Source organism: Danaus plexippus, chromosome 5, assembly GCF_018135715.1.
Source record: "Danaus plexippus chromosome 5, MEX_DaPlex, whole genome shotgun sequence".
NCBI lineage: Eukaryota > Metazoa > Arthropoda > Insecta > Lepidoptera > Nymphalidae > Danaus > Danaus plexippus.
In genome coordinates, this window is record NC_083539.1 from 1,879,793 (window position 1) to 1,896,375 (window position 16,583).

Here is a 16,583-nt window from a genome sequence, read left to right on the forward strand (position 1 = left end):
TTTTCCAAAATTATGTAGGTCATATTTGGCCTATGATTACTCTATTTAGTGCCTCACGAGTGTCAATATAACTATTTGATGACAACTAATGCCTATGATCTATTTTTAAATATAATAAAATTTTCATTATCATGAGACTTCGCTTTTACGTAAACAAACAGACATAATTATGCGAAATAGTTTATTATTAGATTATGTTTGTGATTCATTAAATTTATTATAATTACTAACTGGCGCCCGCGGATACGGCCAAAATTATTTTTAGAAAAAACACTCGTATCCGTAACTAGCAGACCTGAACAAAGCTTGATCAAAACAAAGGCTTCGTCACACGAAACAAACATACAAACAGACAAAATTTTTAATAATTTTTTTACATTATATGAATATTTTCATGTTAAAAATAAAAACAAATTAATTACGTCTTAACTATGTATAAAACGTCTGGTTATAAAATAATACGACTATTAGAGACATATCTCACATTATATGTATTGCTTATTTGCTTGCTTGTTATTACGTCAAACTTTTACGGTATCTACGTGACACGACGTACGGAACTTTTTACTATAATACTATTGATAAGTATTTGGTATTAATAGATAATGCTGAATAAAAATACTATATTCAAATCTCATAAACGATTTTTCTGAATTGGACTCCTTACAAGACTCGGCACTTGCATTATGTACCTAACATATTATCTGATTTTAATTTGATTCATATAAGATAAGGGCAAGAATGTTTCATTGTATTGTTATCAGTTCAGGCGTAGTAATAATATTAATTATATACATATTTATGTATGTGGGTGTACATGTATGTGTGAGTGTCTGTTTCTAAACATAGGTGGAAAAAAAAAATGATCACAATCAGTCTGCTATCAATAATAATAGATATACGGTGATTATTTTCGAATTTTCCAATAAGTTTTTAAATATTGGTAATAAATAATAGTTATCTTCAACATACAATGACAGCTCGTAAATATATTCCTCACAAAACTAATCAAAGATTGTACCGATAGATTAATTACTGTGTGAGCACGGCTATTGGCAATAATACAGAAAACAATAGATTTTTTTGGTTCAATACTTGCAATTATTTCTGTTCAATATCATCAAAATTTTATAGGATTTTTGTGAGATACAAGTGTATGGTTTGAAATGTGAAATAAGCCATACTGTCGCATTAAATTAGTTGTTTACTTGAAATAAGAGAATAAATTAGACATAAAAATATATTAATTTTTAGATTGATATTCAAATTTATACTGAAATTTAATTTCACATTTTAAGTATCTGTTACACAACAACAAAAAAAAAAAAAAAAAAAGAATCCTGAAATCGATCTCGGATGATTTATAAGGATATTAAGAATTATTACAATTAGTTTTTACTTGAGTACTTCATCTAAGTATAGAATATAGTTTGTGTATAAGAGTAAGTAATGAAATATTTCACTATATATAAAGTATGTATTAAATGACAACTAATACGTATGTGTTGGCCAAAAAAATTGATAAAGGCTCTAATGTTACCAAATTTATTAGCCGTTTTGTCATTTCACAACTTTTACTACATGTCTTAAGCAAGAATTACTTGAGGTAAGTGTGTACACTGTTGAATTAGCATAGAATTGTATTGTCTTTGTAATTATTTGAAATTTTTTAAGAAATCCCTTATAAGCATTTAATTATTTTGCTTGAAAAGATTTCCCCGATGAACTTACTTTAATAGCCCTTGCAGTATAATGTAAATTTTTAATATATCGCCTAAGTTAAGAGGAAATCAAAAGATTGTTTCATTCTCACTTATCGAAAAATTATTTTAAAACTACTTTTAACAACATTTGTAGGGACATTTGATTTAAATTAATGGTTTTAATATCCCTGTAAAAATAACAGTAAGCCATATTAGAGTACTATTTTAACAACTCTTGTGAAATATACAATGAAACTATAAATTTAAAGATACTTAATTTTAGTTACAACATTTAATGAAAATTATAATATATCTATATTATATATATATATATATATATATATATATATTACTTAGGGATGCAATAACTTTGTAAATTATTTTGCTTTCTAACTTTTTGTTCTATATGACATGTTAATAATATTTACTGTATACATGACTCACAAATTTTTCTGAGAATTTAATCCAACTGTGACAATTTCGAATATGAATTGTAAATAAATACGACAAGATAAGGACAATTTTACTGAGTCTTTTAGTTGCTAGCTGCAATTGGGGCCAGTGTCACTGTGATACAATCATCTGACATTGAGTTGAAATGTGAACACATTTCATGCTTACACTCAACACTGAACGACTCAATGCATTTTAATCGACGAGTTATATCACAACATACGAATATATTCGGCAGCTATAGCTACTTATCTACGAAACACTGATATGTTGTTTTTACTCTACTGTATACACAAACGGGGCCAATGGTACCTTTCTATCACTGCGAGAGGTCATTAGGGGTGTTAGAAAGTCTGGATATGCTAAATTATCTTCGCTTAAGAAAGAGTGACAACGGGAGCGTTCCATAACCTCCGTCGTTAAGGAGGTAAACCTAAGGATTAGAGTGGAATTATTCTACATCGTAGGCTTCTAACAGTGTAACAAGACCTAATCATCATAAATAATGACAACTTAATTCATTATTTCTTCGTCTAAAATGTAAATGCGTATGATCTTTGTGTACAGCTGACATAAAAGAGATGGGTCGACGCACAGTTGACTTGACGGTGCAAGCGCCAAATCACTTAGGATGCAAAAAGAAGATGATAATACGAAATTTTTATATAGTATACTAATATATACCTTCATCTACTCCTTAAAAGGTTAACTTCAATCCGGATTATAGTCACGGGATAAAAATCACTGTAAACACACAATAGCACAATCTTGACAAACACCACATCAAACGTCCATTTACCGACTGCAGCGACAATCGACATAAGCGGCAGATTCTAGAATCTTTCCTTTATACGTCGCGTTCACAATCGTTCATCATTTTTTGATGATAAAAATTAATAAAAATAAAATATTTCGACCTTATGATAAATATATTAAACTAAATATTATTTTGTTATTAAGAAATCATTTATTTAAAATAACTATGTAATTGAAATGCGTATAAATGCATAAAATATTATTCATATTAATTGCAAACATTACATATCGTCCAGTAAGATGAAAAAAATATATTTGATTACCTATAATTAAATAGTAAATTAACATTACTTGTCTTTGGATGCTGTATATTAAGACTTTCACCAAAATTACTTATATTATATTATCTCTTATGATTATTATACACTGAAGATATCAATTTTGCATCAAGCTTTTACCTTATTTCCAGTAAATTAATAACTGTACAAAAAATTTACAATAATCATTTACGTGTGATTATAAATTTCTATAATATCATTGTTATTGTTTAGATTAAAGTTGGTAATCGGTTGCTTACAGATAAACAATTTCTATCATTATAATTCTAAAACAATAATGACAACTTTCAATTTGAACCTCTTATATGTAACTAATACGTTTATGTCTAGATATACATAGTTAGTTACATTACTGTGTAAACACACAGGATCTACCAAATGGCAATGTTTTGTGCAGATACTTGTATGCCGTGTTTAGACTGCCTATTTTATTTTGTTATGAAATATAATTGAAATATGTCAAATGTATTTATCAGCTTCAATATTGAATTTAAATATTGAATACGTTTTGAAATTTAAATTAATTCCTGTGATTTACATAAACGACCCCGTGAACTGATCTATATGCGAAGTTAACAGAACGAAATCATTGAATTCGTGGACTGTGATTTAGAAATGTTGTATAACAATAGAGAGTTTTTTAGTTTATATGTCTGATAAAAGAAAAATTTCTCTTAGTCTGATATCAACAAAACTGTTAATAATGGTCGAGATAAGCAAACACCTGGTATTGCGTTCAGATTTACCTCAATATACATGTGCTCAGTTGTTGCATCCTTGGACGGACAGTTGTTATGAAGCATATTTGACAATGATCCAATCCTGCTTTAAAGGATCCTTAGCGTTCTTTTTTCCCCTACATGTTATTTCCATTGTAAGTATTTTAACGCTTTTCTATTTTAAATAATAACCGTTTCCACTTAATATTTATATTTAAAAAAAATAGTATGTTACACCCATTAACTAGCTATCGTGTTTTTTATATTACATATGTTTTATAACTTTTTCTATTATTCTTATATATGAAACAAATTTAATTTTGTAAAGGTAAGTTATTAACACTTAATATAAGAATACTTAGAAATGTAGTCTGTACGACTTCGTAACAAACTTTGAAATTAAAAATAACATTAAACATATTTAACAACACTTTCAATTTACTATTTAGTATATCATGAATAAATAAATATTAAATTTTACAATTAAAAACAATCAAATAAATTATTCATCAATCAAACAAATTATTCCTCGGAGTAACACCATTCTGGGAGCTTGTGTGCAACTCGTGTGCAGTCGTTTTCTGATCATACCCAGTAGGTTGGTCGTTGATATTAAAACTGAGGCGGATTGATTCCAGGAGGTGCAAACAGACCGTCATTGCGAGTAATCGCTGCTTATTTTTCGACTAATCTTAAGTGCAATATTTGTTGGAGGTGTCGCCACCACCATATAGTACAATCAAATATCTTAGACAGTAAGGCGCTTTTCTCTTGCCCGTCTTATGGGAAGGAGCAATCTGTACCATATTTCTATTGCCATACGATACCATATACTTATCTATTTGCCAATCTTTCTCAGTATCCTATTCGACTAAAGGCGTTAGAGATATCCCGGGTCAATATGAAACCGGCAAAAAAAAGTACGATTGTTCTTGGTGTTTTTGTCTTTCCAAAAAAGAGTTTGCTGCTTTTGAGGATATATTGGGAATTGATCCAAGAGAATTAATTGTTTGAAGAGAAGTAATTAGTTAGACCAGCTGTTAAAAGGCTCCCACGGCGGGGCACGCTGCTGTGGCGGCGGTAAGGCCCATTCTAGAGGAGTGGCTCAATAGAAGCGATGGCGCCCTCAGCTTCCGGCTAACGCAGGTACTTACCGGGCACAGGTGTTTCGAGAGGTACCTATGTCGCATCCTAGTCCCGCGTCCCAGTGCCACCACTGTGGTGACAGCCGCAACGAGACGGCGTTGCATACGTTGGCGGATTAATTCTACAGAGTGCAGTTATTATATAAGTCCAATAATTTGGTAATGATCCATCACACAATCGATTTCCAGCTTGATATCTATTCTTAATTCTGCAAGGCACTGTTCTCGGTGACTCTTCACATCTTAAAAATAGACGTTGTATTAAAGACCTCATCACGGTATTTGGAGGAGTGAACTTTGAATGATTAGAACTATTTTGAAATAAGGCATTTCGAAGGTACAAATTCGTTGATTTAGTTGGAAGCATCAAAAACTAAGCCAGCATCGCACATATTATGTATATAAATAATCTGTCATACATATGATCTTTATAAGTTTATCAACATAAGAAATCTCCTATAACATTCTTTGTAATACTTTTCGTTATACTCTAACTATGGCAACAACACATTGTTTGTGTTAATTGTCACTGTCATTATTCATTTATTGCTTGTCAATGTCTCGCCAGGTTATTCATATTATTGAGTGCCTGAATATTCATAGTTGATAGTTCACTGCACAGTGGTTACTTGTGGTATTGTTATTAAGAAAATAAATACTAGCCTCTCGAACTTGTCATTTAAAATACCTTGTTAACGAAATAGTTCTACTATACGACGTGCTTGTGAAAATTCATTATTTGTGAATTTTTTTACTAAAAATATAATCGATGAATTCTTACTTATAGCATAGTTAATATTTAAAATACAATTAATATTTCACAAAAATGGTCGAAGCTAGCAAGTTCTGGTTTGAGAAGGCATGCAGTAGTGCTCCTTGCAATGTGTTAATACATCCATGGACTCAAAAATGTGGCGATGCTACAACAACAATGTTACTCAGTTGTATAAAAGGGAGTTATAAATTTTATGCGATGGTTTATCTCGTAAGTAATTATGTAATTAGAAAACTAGACTTTATATTCATTTTCAATTTTAAATTTTCTTGTTTGTTAAAATCTTGGTTTGTAATATAATTTTAAATGGTCTGAGTCCTTTTCTCATATATTTGCCGACATTTTTTTAAAATATTTAGTTATGTTATATTACCTCAATTAACTTGGTATTTTTAATGTCTATAATTTAAATTAAATTCATTTATATAAAGAACATAAAAATTGTATCATCATATTTTTTGATACACACACAGTTATCAATCGATAACATTCAAATTATCATTTTATCTTTTATTAAATTCTCAAACACCTATCATAAAAAAAATAATTATTAAAATACAAATGTAATGTAATAAACTTAAAATCAAACCACACCATGTATAGCATGAACAAGAATATCACTCCAATTATTGTAAACTGTATTTATTTTAGCAAAATATAATCCCACAAAATATTCAATTGGTACTCTTAAGACAAGTACACATTGTCATACTGATATTGGGAGAATATATTTTTTTATTCATAAAACTATGTTGAATGAAGAACATGTATGGAGATTTACAAAAAAAAAAAAAATTCTAACTCCATATTTAGTGACAAAAAATCAGTTTTCAACCAAAAATATACGGTTTGATATTTTTTTTCTCCGTGTCATCACTGTGTTACTAACATTAAAATACACAATATATTTACATCAGATAAAAGTTATAATAACTTTGTTCCAGATACAAATATTGATGAGAGGTAAAAAACTTGGTAAAAAGGAAATGAAAGAGCAGTTTAAATTATATTTAAAATCTGGTATATTTGGCCTCAGTGTTGGAAGTTCATTTGTGACTTTGAATTGTATATTTAGGTGAGTATATTATAATTTCAACTTACCAAAAAATCCTCATCAATTATGTATACAAAGGTTATAATACAGATTTGACTTATTTTCCTGCATTTATTTGATATATCACTTTTATAATATTTCTGGCAAAATCGATGTATATGTTTATATTATTTACGTTAATTAACTATGTATGTGTATGCTTCCTTTAGGAAATTATTCTTCAGTCAGTTTAATTATTACACAACTGTTCTGCTACCGTGTACCGTGAGTGGAGTCGCGGTGTATTTAGAACCCCCTCACAGGAGAGTTTTGGTTGTCAACCTATTTGTTAATCTGGTTAGTTGGTTTTAAAATCAAAGTGAAGTGTGTAAGGTAACACATTTATATGAATAGTGATGTGATTTGATGTAAATGTTGACAGGTCTTTGAATACTGGCAAAGGACTTTAGAAATGAAAGGATGGTTCAAGAGGTCTGTTGGTAGAGAGACACTTATATTTATGTTTGGTAGCGCCGTCTTATTCTATCTCATGAGAATGGAAAGAGAGAACAATAAACGGACACCAATATTCTGGTAAATTTTATGTTTAAATCATACTAATATATGAGGTGATGATTTGCAATAAATAAAAAAATATATATGAAACAAGAGGCATGACTTGTTTTCCATAAATTGTTTTATGGCAAATATTTTCTGATAGTTGTGTATATACCATTTATTATTGAATGACCATCAAAATCCCATTGTAGGTTCTTTACACCACCCCGAGTATCAAAAGAGGTCGGTGAACCCGTTCCTGGTGTTGAGGGTAGGAGTACAGCTTGTCCTCACAGAGGACCTTGCATGAATTATGTTTTTAAGGTCAGTATTACTAAGTAAGGTTCGAACTAAATAAATACCGTATAATTTGTTATATAAGAAAATGTTTAAAATTTTTTGCTTAGTTTTTAAGAAGACTTGCTAAGATTACTTACATTAGCTATAAAGGAGTAACTTTCATTGTTTGTAGTTATGTTGATGATCTCAATACTTTTATAAAGTTAAGTATAAGCAAACAAAATTCATTATAAGGTGAATAGACCAATTCAATATAAAATACATATATGTGAAGATGTAACAGTGTATTAATAGAATAAATAGCTAAGTCTTTCTACTTTACATTCAAAATAACAACAAAAAATCCCAAATAAAGCTTGCATTCGAATACAAAAAAAAAAAATAAAAAATAAAAAACTTACAATTAAAAACTTCATTTAAATTATATATGTTGATGTTAGCTGTTTTCAAGTCAACGAAAGGACCATTATTTGTAGTCAAAGTTATTTAACTAACTTATGTATAAACAATAATTTTTTGATCATACTATATAAGGCTTTTTTAATCTGGGAAAGGTTTTATAACTACCCCTCCGCTCAAAGGAATGGTCACTAAAACCTCGGTACCGCTCACCTTAACTAGGCGCCGCGAGCTCGCGGAATGCACGGCTTCAGACGGCTAAATGGAATCATTCAGCTGTGCTGAAGCTATACACGTCCTATCATCAATATTATCAAAACTCCTCACTAAATATACTTCAAATAATATTAATATATATTGTGCAATATATTACTTTATTTCTACTACACTGCAAAATGGAAAGCAGAACTAAAAAATACTTTATAAAACTAAACACAGAAAAGATAAATAATTAACTATTTCGTAGTTAATTTATTGAGTTTAATGAAATAATAACTTCAAATGTCATATTAAATTGTATTGAATAATATTAAATAATAAAAAAAAACAAAGCGTAGTAACGTGGTCAAAAATTTAAATTGTAGGTTTGAAGTGAAATCTAACGAAATGTCAAACAAAATGAAATGTCAATGCTGAAAAGGGCAATACGTCTTACAAGTTCAGTTTGTATAAAAATGTTAGTTTAAGTTATAATATTTTTTTAATGATTAAAAGTCAAAGGTTATAATTTATAAATTTTTTTATAGTGATCTCATAGTAAAATAACATAAAAAATAGAATACGTTCAAAAGCATGTTTCATACTCTGTGAACAAAAGTGTAAATTAAAAGAAAATAGTTTTTGAATTTATTGTTCATATCGCGGTTGAAATTTGTTACTATCTCTAATGATTTAAAAGGCATTTCAGTCTGATGTCATGGACAGTCTGCGTTTGAATGGTAAAAGTCGCTAAGGTTGATTACTTATTGATAATTATTTAAAGTTCGTTGTTTATTCGAAGTCGTAATTTCCCGCCAATTTCCATGTCTATGTCAATTGTATTACTTCACCTTCCTTCCTAAATTCTAAGAGAAAATAGTCACTTAATCTGACGCTTTAATTCTTATATACGTATGTATTAAAATTACAGATATAGTAAGACATTAAAAATACATTTGCTGATCGTTTGTTTATTATTACACAAAATAAACTGTTTTTTTATAATTATAGTCATTAACTTGTCCAAATAAAACTTAGTTGTTATTTGTAAACGGTTAATAAGTATTTAGCTATCCAAAATTTATTGTACTCTTTAAATGTAAATAAAACGTCATAATTACTCACTGGGTATTGACTGAGGATAAGCCTTACGAACCTCTAGCGATGTTCTTAATTGGCAGAAAAACCCTTAAAACCGGATTTTACGAAGAGGAAGATTAAACTATGATGTCATCATTATTGGGTTTTAAAACAACAAATGTATGTTACATTAAAATTTTTATAAAGTTATAATAATATTAAGGATATTACTAAATTATTCTCAATGATTCACAATAATTGGACAGTTCTTGTAATCTAACGAGCGTGCTTCAATATTATGCGCTATATTATAACTTTATAAAAATTGCACGACTTGTTTTGGTATTATTATTCTAATCAAGCATTATTTCAGTATTTTAAGTTTGTTCTCTTCAATTGATACACTTATAAAATATGTTCTATGAAATATTTTTTTTTATAATATGGCATTTATCCGTGCCAATTAAAATTTTTAATAATAAATTTATATAAATAATTTGTTACCTTTGACTTCGACAATTCAAGACGTAAGGCTCCTCACAGAGGCCTTTATTTCTTTGTTTTCTTTTATGTTAATGATATAGTAAGGAAGCATATAAGTTTGAATGATTAAGACAGCATAATCCAAACTAGAGTTATATAACTTATATAAATATAAACATTATACAGGGTGCAGCTCAGCTATTTGGCGTCGGATGCCTCATGACGGCGCTTCGTACGGTCATACCAAGGTTATTGACTCCAACGAAGGCTTTGAAATCTTTGAAGCTGTCGCATCTGAAGCTCGGCCTGTTCTTTGGTGGATATATAGGGATATACAGGGTGTGTTTAACATGAGTCTATAATAGAAAAGTTATTGAGACCAGAATATTATGAGTAGAAAACTAACATTCAATGTTTCGAATGACCTATGACAGAAAGGCGTTATTTAAAAATAGTTTCTCATACATTGTTTCGTAATAGAACAATATTAATACACTCCTTGAACTCTGCTCTCTGCGCTCGTAAACAGATTCAATGTCTTCGGAGATTATATTTCTTTGTACACATTTGAATAGAACAGTACATTTCATTTTAAGCTGGTTTTGTTGTTTTTTTGACAATCAAATTATCAAATTTCTCTATTCAACTGTATGGCAATTTTTTTTTATTATACTAATTCTCTTCCAGTTAGTCGTATGCCTTCTATGTCGTGCGAACGGCAGGGATAGCGCTCTATACGCTCTGCCGGCTGGTTTCCTCGCTGGCGCCGCGTTCAGAGCATCACCATCTACTCCGATATCATTGGCGCCTGTCACTTCATCGCTGCAGGTGAATATACACCCTATCGCGCTAACTATTAAGCTCAAAATATTAAATGGTCCTAATGATATACAAAAAATATCTCATTTCATTGTTCTGAATTTGCTGTCCGTTATTACGTCTGGATTTAATCTTTGTGTGTAGTATGTATGTGGTTTACGGCGTTGCATTCCAGATACTGTTCTCATGGCTCTACCAAAAAGGCAAAATACCGGAGAGTTGGCCGTTGATAGAGATCCTGTACTGTTTGTGCCAAGGACTCTTGTTTCATGCCAGGGTGATGCACGAAGACGTCTGCCCAAAGTACATAGTCAATTTGATGCACACCGTCACGAGCAATAAGTGAGTTTGATTTGTTTATTGGCGAATCGTCCCGGGTTCGAATCTGAGTTATAAAAGTCCCGCGAATCTCGTTTTTGTATGAAGGCGATTGGCTTATCGAATTGTCTACACATATGTATATATAAATAATAACTTATACGCATTTTCCTTTGTATACGTAATAATAGTTGTATATATTTTTCGTTCGTTTACCTTATGGTATTTTTGTTTGTGACAAATTACGTAAATTACTATGACGTCATTTTAATTTTCCCGTTTCTGTGTTGTCATTATAGTAATTGTTATAAGCATTTATAAACATTGCATTATATAATATTTCTTTTTCCTTTCTTCATCATCTTAATAGTTTTATATTTTCTTATAAAAGTGTAATGAGATTTAAGACTTTAGCGAGTCATTTAAATAAAACTAATACCTTCTCGGATTTACTACGCGATTTTTTATTATTTAAAAACTACTAGACCTATTTCATTACGGTTTTTTCCTTGCGAAGGTTCTTAGTTGTTTGGTCAATATCGGTCCAGCTCTTACAAAATACCGTAAGGTTTTTGCTCAATATTATTCGATTATGTGCCTCTATAATATTGTTACTGGCCGATTATGAATAAGGTTTTTTTAAATTTTTTTTATAAAGTTTTCACTATTTAATGGAGAATGATTTTTGTTTCAGAGCCGACGAGATTCAAGCCGCGTTTATACAGAGGATGCTTAGATTTATGTAGACTTTAAATTATACTACTTATAATACATTGTTTAAACTAATCCAGTGTAAATGGCCTTAGTGTTAGAATATCACTAATCTCTTGAGGGGTCAAGTTATATATGTCTTTAACCTAAAACTTTAAAAGAAGTGATGGTTACTGCTCATGTGGAAAGGCCTTAGCATCAAGTATCTCTGTTAGCTGGTTCTATTAATACTTAACATTGATAACAAATATTTGTTGAGACATCCTCTTATAATAGTGTTGTAAATTATTTTATATTTGACTGGACAAGATATTGTTATATATCAAACGCATTTAAATGACAAAATAGTTTTAAGATGATACGCCTTATGTTAGAGTAACGTCGTTTAGGTGATATATAAGGCTAGTCGGTTACTCGGAGGAAGAAGCTTTTATATGTAAAATATTATTTATAGCGGCATGGCAACACCGACTTGCTGTCGTTTTATTGTCGGGTAGTTTTTTATTTGGGTAGTCATATGCACAAACTAGTTAAGGGTGAAAGTCAACCATTCGGTTAAGTGTAGTATAAGCCACGGAACAATCAATGTAATCAATGCCGCATTTATTTTAATATCATCCGGACGAGAACGGAAAGGCCAAAAGCGGTTTTCGGCAAAAAAACCTCACCAATAGTATTGATTATCACGATACGTTACATAAAGTCGCTCGCATCATTCCACGGAACAGTTATCTGAACGATAACTTTCTCTTTTCATCATTAAATAATTTATTAAGATTCTGTTGATATTCAGAGGTCTATTTTTGGAATAAAATGTTTTAAATATACAGTCTTTTATTGGTTTCAATGGTTGTTGGTGATGTGAGGCTATTATATATATATTTTCTTCAATTCCTTGCATCGTTTTCCTCTGCCCTCGGCATGTTAGAACTGGCTGGTCTTTCACAACTTGGACCGCTATGATGGATCATCGATGTCAAAGACATGTATTTAAATTTAATTCCCTCAATCTACTTCCTCGACCCTCGGTCCGCCGGAACTGACCGGTCTCCCATAACTTGGACCACCAGCGTGTAACTTCATCATAGCTGATTGGCAGATAGCTTGAGCTGACTTCAGACGGCTTTCTAATTCCGCCAGTGACGCGTCTCCGTTGGTTTCCAGCCAGAGCAATTGATTGCTACATTCAGTTATGACAGCGTTTTTTTCGTCATCCGTCAATCTGGTACCAGCGCTTTCCGCTGCCTGAGGGTTTTGAACACGAGGGAGGTTACTAATAAAGCATTTTCGTGTTTAAGTTTTTGCTACTTCATTCTCTTCTCTATGTACTATTGTACCAAACGAGATTTCTTATGATCACCGGTTGAGATCGTCCAATCACTACTTTGAGTTTTATTTTATAAGAATCTAGGGCTATTTATCTATTCAAGGCTATCTAAGACTATACTAACTAGGTAAGAAAGTTGGACTTAGGGCAAAAAAAGTAGACTTTCCGCCTAAACTTATTTCCCTCCTGAGACGAGTTTCAACATATTTCTACATTGAGCGTATATTTACATTGCATATGGTGAGTATGGTACATGCAATTAATTAAACTAATTAAATATCGGAATCATCAATCCCATAATGGCATCGTTTTTCTATATTTATCATACCCTATCCATAAACAATATACGACAACGACGTTCGTCAATAACGTCTGTATGAAATAAACAAAAAACAAAAAATCTCGTAAAATCTGACAGTCAAGGTATTAAGAATTATGTTACCCATCAGTAACTAACTGGTCTTAGTGACATCTACTAATAACACTAAATCAGTGACCTACAGTCTATCACTAAGAGACATTTACATAAGTACATACGACTTCCATATTATGACACCGTATTTTTCAATAGCAGATAAATACCGTTTTACATCCAAAAAGGTAAGCTTCCAATTGGTTTCTAACTTCTACTTTCTTCCGCACCATTTCATCTTCCGCTTTAAACTTTTCTGCATCCTGCAGCATCTTCTCAATCTCCTTTTTATTAAGTCGGCCTCTGTCATTTGATATTGTAATCTGTTCTGATCTGCCCGTACTTCTATCTTGAGCACTCACACTAAGAATGCCATTGGCATCTATGTCAAAAGTTACCTGTAAAAATATCCTTGTTATTTCGTAAAATTCAAATTTGTTTAATTTAATGTAATATATTAATTTACTTCAACTTGCGGTACTCCTCTAGGAGCTGGTGGGATGCCCGTCAAGTTGAAGACACCCAATAAATTATTATCTTTTGTCAATGCTCTTTCTCCTTCAAAAACCTTTGGATTAATAATAATTTTATGTTTAATCACTTTATTTACATTTTTTTTCGAATTTAAATTGATCAAAAAGGGAGTATTTCTTATTACTTGTATTGTAACAGCGGGTTGGTTATCAGAATATGTTGTAAATATCTTTTTTTGTGCTATCGGTATCCTCGTATTTCTGTCAACGAGTTTCGTCATAATTCCTCCTGCCGTCTCTATCCCTAGAGATAGCGGTGTGATATCCACAAGCAAGACGTCCTGAATGCGAGTGTCTTTTGAACCAGTAAGAATTGCTGCTTGCACAGCTGCACCATAGGCCACGGCTTCATCGGGATTTATCGAAAGATTCAACACTTTTCCACTAAAGAAATCCTAGAAAACAGTATTCTTAATAATAATGATATTTTACATTAATAAAGTAGTCACTATAGACATAACGTATTTGAACAATCTTACCTGCAATAATCTTTGAATTTTTGGAATTCTTGTAGAACCACCGACCATGACCACATCGTGTATTTCTCTTGTGTTTAATCCAGCATCTTTAAGAGCTCTGTCCACCGGACCTAAGGTTTGTCTGAATAAGTCTGAACAAAGTTCTTCGAAGCGTGCTCTTGTGATCTTAGAATAGAAATCTATGCCTTCATGTAAAGCGTCTACTTCTAAACTCGCTTCGGTATTAGAGGACAATGTTCGTTTAGCCCTCTCGCAAGCAGTTCTTAGCCTTCTCAAAGCTTTTGGATTAGATTTAATATCCTTCTTGTACTTTCTCTCAAATTCCTGACAAAAATGATCAACCATTCGGCAATCGAAATCTTCCCCTCCCAAATGAGTATCGCCAGCTGTAGAACTAACTTCAAATAACGAGCCCTCGGAAATCTGAAGTATGGATACGTCAAATGTTCCTCCACCAAGGTCGAATATGAGGACGTTCTTTTCTCCTTTCAGTTCTTTATCTAGACCATAGGCAAGTGCAGCGGCTGTAGGTTCGTTAATAATTCTAAGAACATTTAGCGCGGCTATAGCTCCAGCATCCTTCGTTGCTTGTCGTTGCGCATCATTGAAATATGCTGGGACGGTTATCACAGCATCTTTGACAATACCCCCGAGATATGTTTCAGCTATTTCCTTCATTTTTGATAAAACCATGGAGGAAATTTCTTCCGGAGTGAATTTGCGTTTCTCTCCTTTGTATTCAACAACAATCTTTGGGTTTCCCCCATCTGATATTACTTCAAATGGCCAGAGTCTCATATCTTGCTGAATTTTGGGGTCATTAAATTTTCTTCCTATTAAACGTTTTGCATCGAACACTGTGTTTTTAGGGTTCATTGCTATCTGTTATACAAAAAAAAGTATATAATTGTGATATATTTTACTTCGACTTTGATCTCCTCACTCATTTCACACCATGTAGAAACAATGCAGCGAAAATATAAACCAAAGTCCAATAACTATTATGTTACTAAAAAAACTTATTAAGATAATAATTATGATGTCTGAGACCATTATTTTTAATGACTATTATTACATATATATATATATATATCCTATAAAAATAGGTACCTGATTTTTTGCTGAATCGCCGATAAGTCTTTCAGTGTCGTTGAAAGCAACGTATGAAGGAGTTGTTCTATTTCCTTGTTCGTTAGCTATGATCTCCACCTTTCCATGTTGAAAGACCCCGACACAAGAAAAGGTAGTGCCGAGATCTATACCCACCGCTTGGGCGACCATAGTTAATTTGGAGGTTTGTATTTACTTAAAAATATTTTCAAAATTAACTTAGGAATTTATAAATATTCGGCATTTCGAAATGTTTCTTAAGCTGTGGTGAAGGCTGAGGACAAAATGAAAATATATTTGAACACATCTAGTAGCACGCGATTACTTTAGAATGTTCTTGAACATAAATTTAACAAAAAAAAAACATATTTTAATTAAGTTAACCAAAAGGAATTCAGAGGTAGGCAATATATCTGTTTCTTAAATAAAAAACATGTAATTTTATATTTAAACAACCTATGTCCACACGACGATGTTTTTGAATAACAAATTGACAAACAAGCTCTTTGATATACATAGGTATAGGAGCCATAAAGTAAATTTGCCTCATTTAACTTTGATCTGTAAACGACTTTCTTTCGGGTCAAACAAGATTTTTAAGTACGTTTAACATTACACTCTTATTTTAAATCTAATGTTAGATACATTAGTTTTCCAATTCACGTTTATTTAAATTTGCTTTGTATACAATTTAGCTATCGGTTTGTTCGCAATTTTGTACGTGAACAGTTACTTACTTTATATTATTTGTTGTTTTATTTAACTGTTTTATATATTTTTGAGACATTTTTAGAAAGGTCACATTTTCTTTTGGACTGTCATTGAAAAATATGGCGACTGAAAATGACAACGAATGTCAAAGTTTTTATCTCTTTTCTATAATGGCCATTGTATAAACAAGAAATAACTAGCTTTTACAGAATTTAATACTCTC

At 31.3% G+C, this 16,583-nt stretch overlaps 3 protein-coding genes across 5 annotated transcripts in view; 1 reads left to right on the forward strand and 2 right to left on the reverse strand.

Moving 5' to 3' along the window:
* Nucleotides 1–2,964, reverse strand: part of LOC116769237 (CCR4-NOT transcription complex subunit 6) — a 103,093-nt gene extending 100,129 nt beyond the window's left edge. The window contains exon 1 of the mRNA XM_061527769.1: nt 2,841–2,964. The gene's annotated coding sequence lies outside the window, so the exon portion shown is untranslated. The remainder of the gene's footprint in view (nt 1–2,840) is intronic.
* A 956-nt stretch (nt 2,965–3,920) lies between these two features.
* On the forward strand, nt 3,921–12,613 carry LOC116768945 (transmembrane protein 135-like). 2 transcript variants are annotated; one of them, XM_032659875.2, is made up of 9 exons: nt 3,921–4,124; nt 6,834–6,964; nt 7,153–7,279; nt 7,365–7,516; nt 7,693–7,804; nt 10,127–10,279; nt 10,628–10,768; nt 10,935–11,101; nt 11,772–12,613. In XM_032659875.2, exons 1-9 carry the CDS (start codon nt 3,954–3,956, stop codon nt 11,821–11,823), a joined length of 1,206 nt encoding a protein of 401 aa, XP_032515766.2. In that variant the 5' UTR covers nt 3,921–3,953; the 3' UTR covers nt 11,824–12,613. The 2 variants fall into 2 exon arrangements, with proteins under 2 accessions (XP_032515766.2, XP_032515768.1); XM_032659877.2 differs by lacking the exon at nt 3,921–4,124 and adding an exon at nt 5,672–6,099.
* On the reverse strand, nt 12,605–16,483 carry LOC116769021 (heat shock protein 68-like). Of its 2 annotated transcripts, none has more exons than XM_032659995.2 (7): nt 16,387–16,483; nt 15,650–15,844; nt 14,540–15,421; nt 14,186–14,455; nt 13,994–14,095; nt 13,698–13,925; nt 12,605–13,033 (listed from the first exon to the last, which is right to left on the reverse strand). In XM_032659995.2, exons 2-7 carry the CDS (start codon nt 15,818–15,820, stop codon nt 12,794–12,796), a joined length of 1,893 nt encoding a protein of 630 aa, XP_032515886.2. In that variant the 5' UTR covers nt 15,821–15,844; nt 16,387–16,483; the 3' UTR covers nt 12,605–12,793. The 2 variants fall into 2 exon arrangements, with proteins under 2 accessions (XP_032515886.2, XP_032515885.2); XM_032659994.2 differs by having other exon boundaries at nt 15,650–15,923.
* Nucleotides 16,484–16,583: the final 100 nt, after the last annotated feature.

Bases quoted from the DNA above. Each gene is read 5' to 3' on its own strand.
- LOC116768945 (XM_032659875.2), top strand. From the start codon at position 3,954: ATGGTCGAGATAAGCAAACACCTGGTATTGCGTTCAGATTTACCTCAA. The intron at 6,965-7,152 runs GTGAGTATATTA...TGCTTCCTTTAG, and splicing joins ACTTTGAATTGTATATTTAG to GAAATTATTCTTCAGTCAGT. The intron at 7,517-7,692 runs GTAAATTTTATG...ATCCCATTGTAG, and splicing joins AAACGGACACCAATATTCTG to GTTCTTTACACCACCCCGAG.
- LOC116769021 (XM_032659995.2), bottom strand. From the start codon at position 15,820: ATGGTCGCCCAAGCGGTGGGTATAGATCTCGGCACTACCTTTTCTTGT. The intron at 14,096-14,185 runs GTAATAAGAAAT...ATTAATCCAAAG, and splicing joins AACCCGCTGTTACAATACAA to GTTTTTGAAGGAGAAAGAGC. The intron at 13,926-13,993 runs GTAAATTAATAT...ATATTTTTACAG, and splicing joins GAGGAGTACCGCAAGTTGAA to GTAACTTTTGACATAGATGC.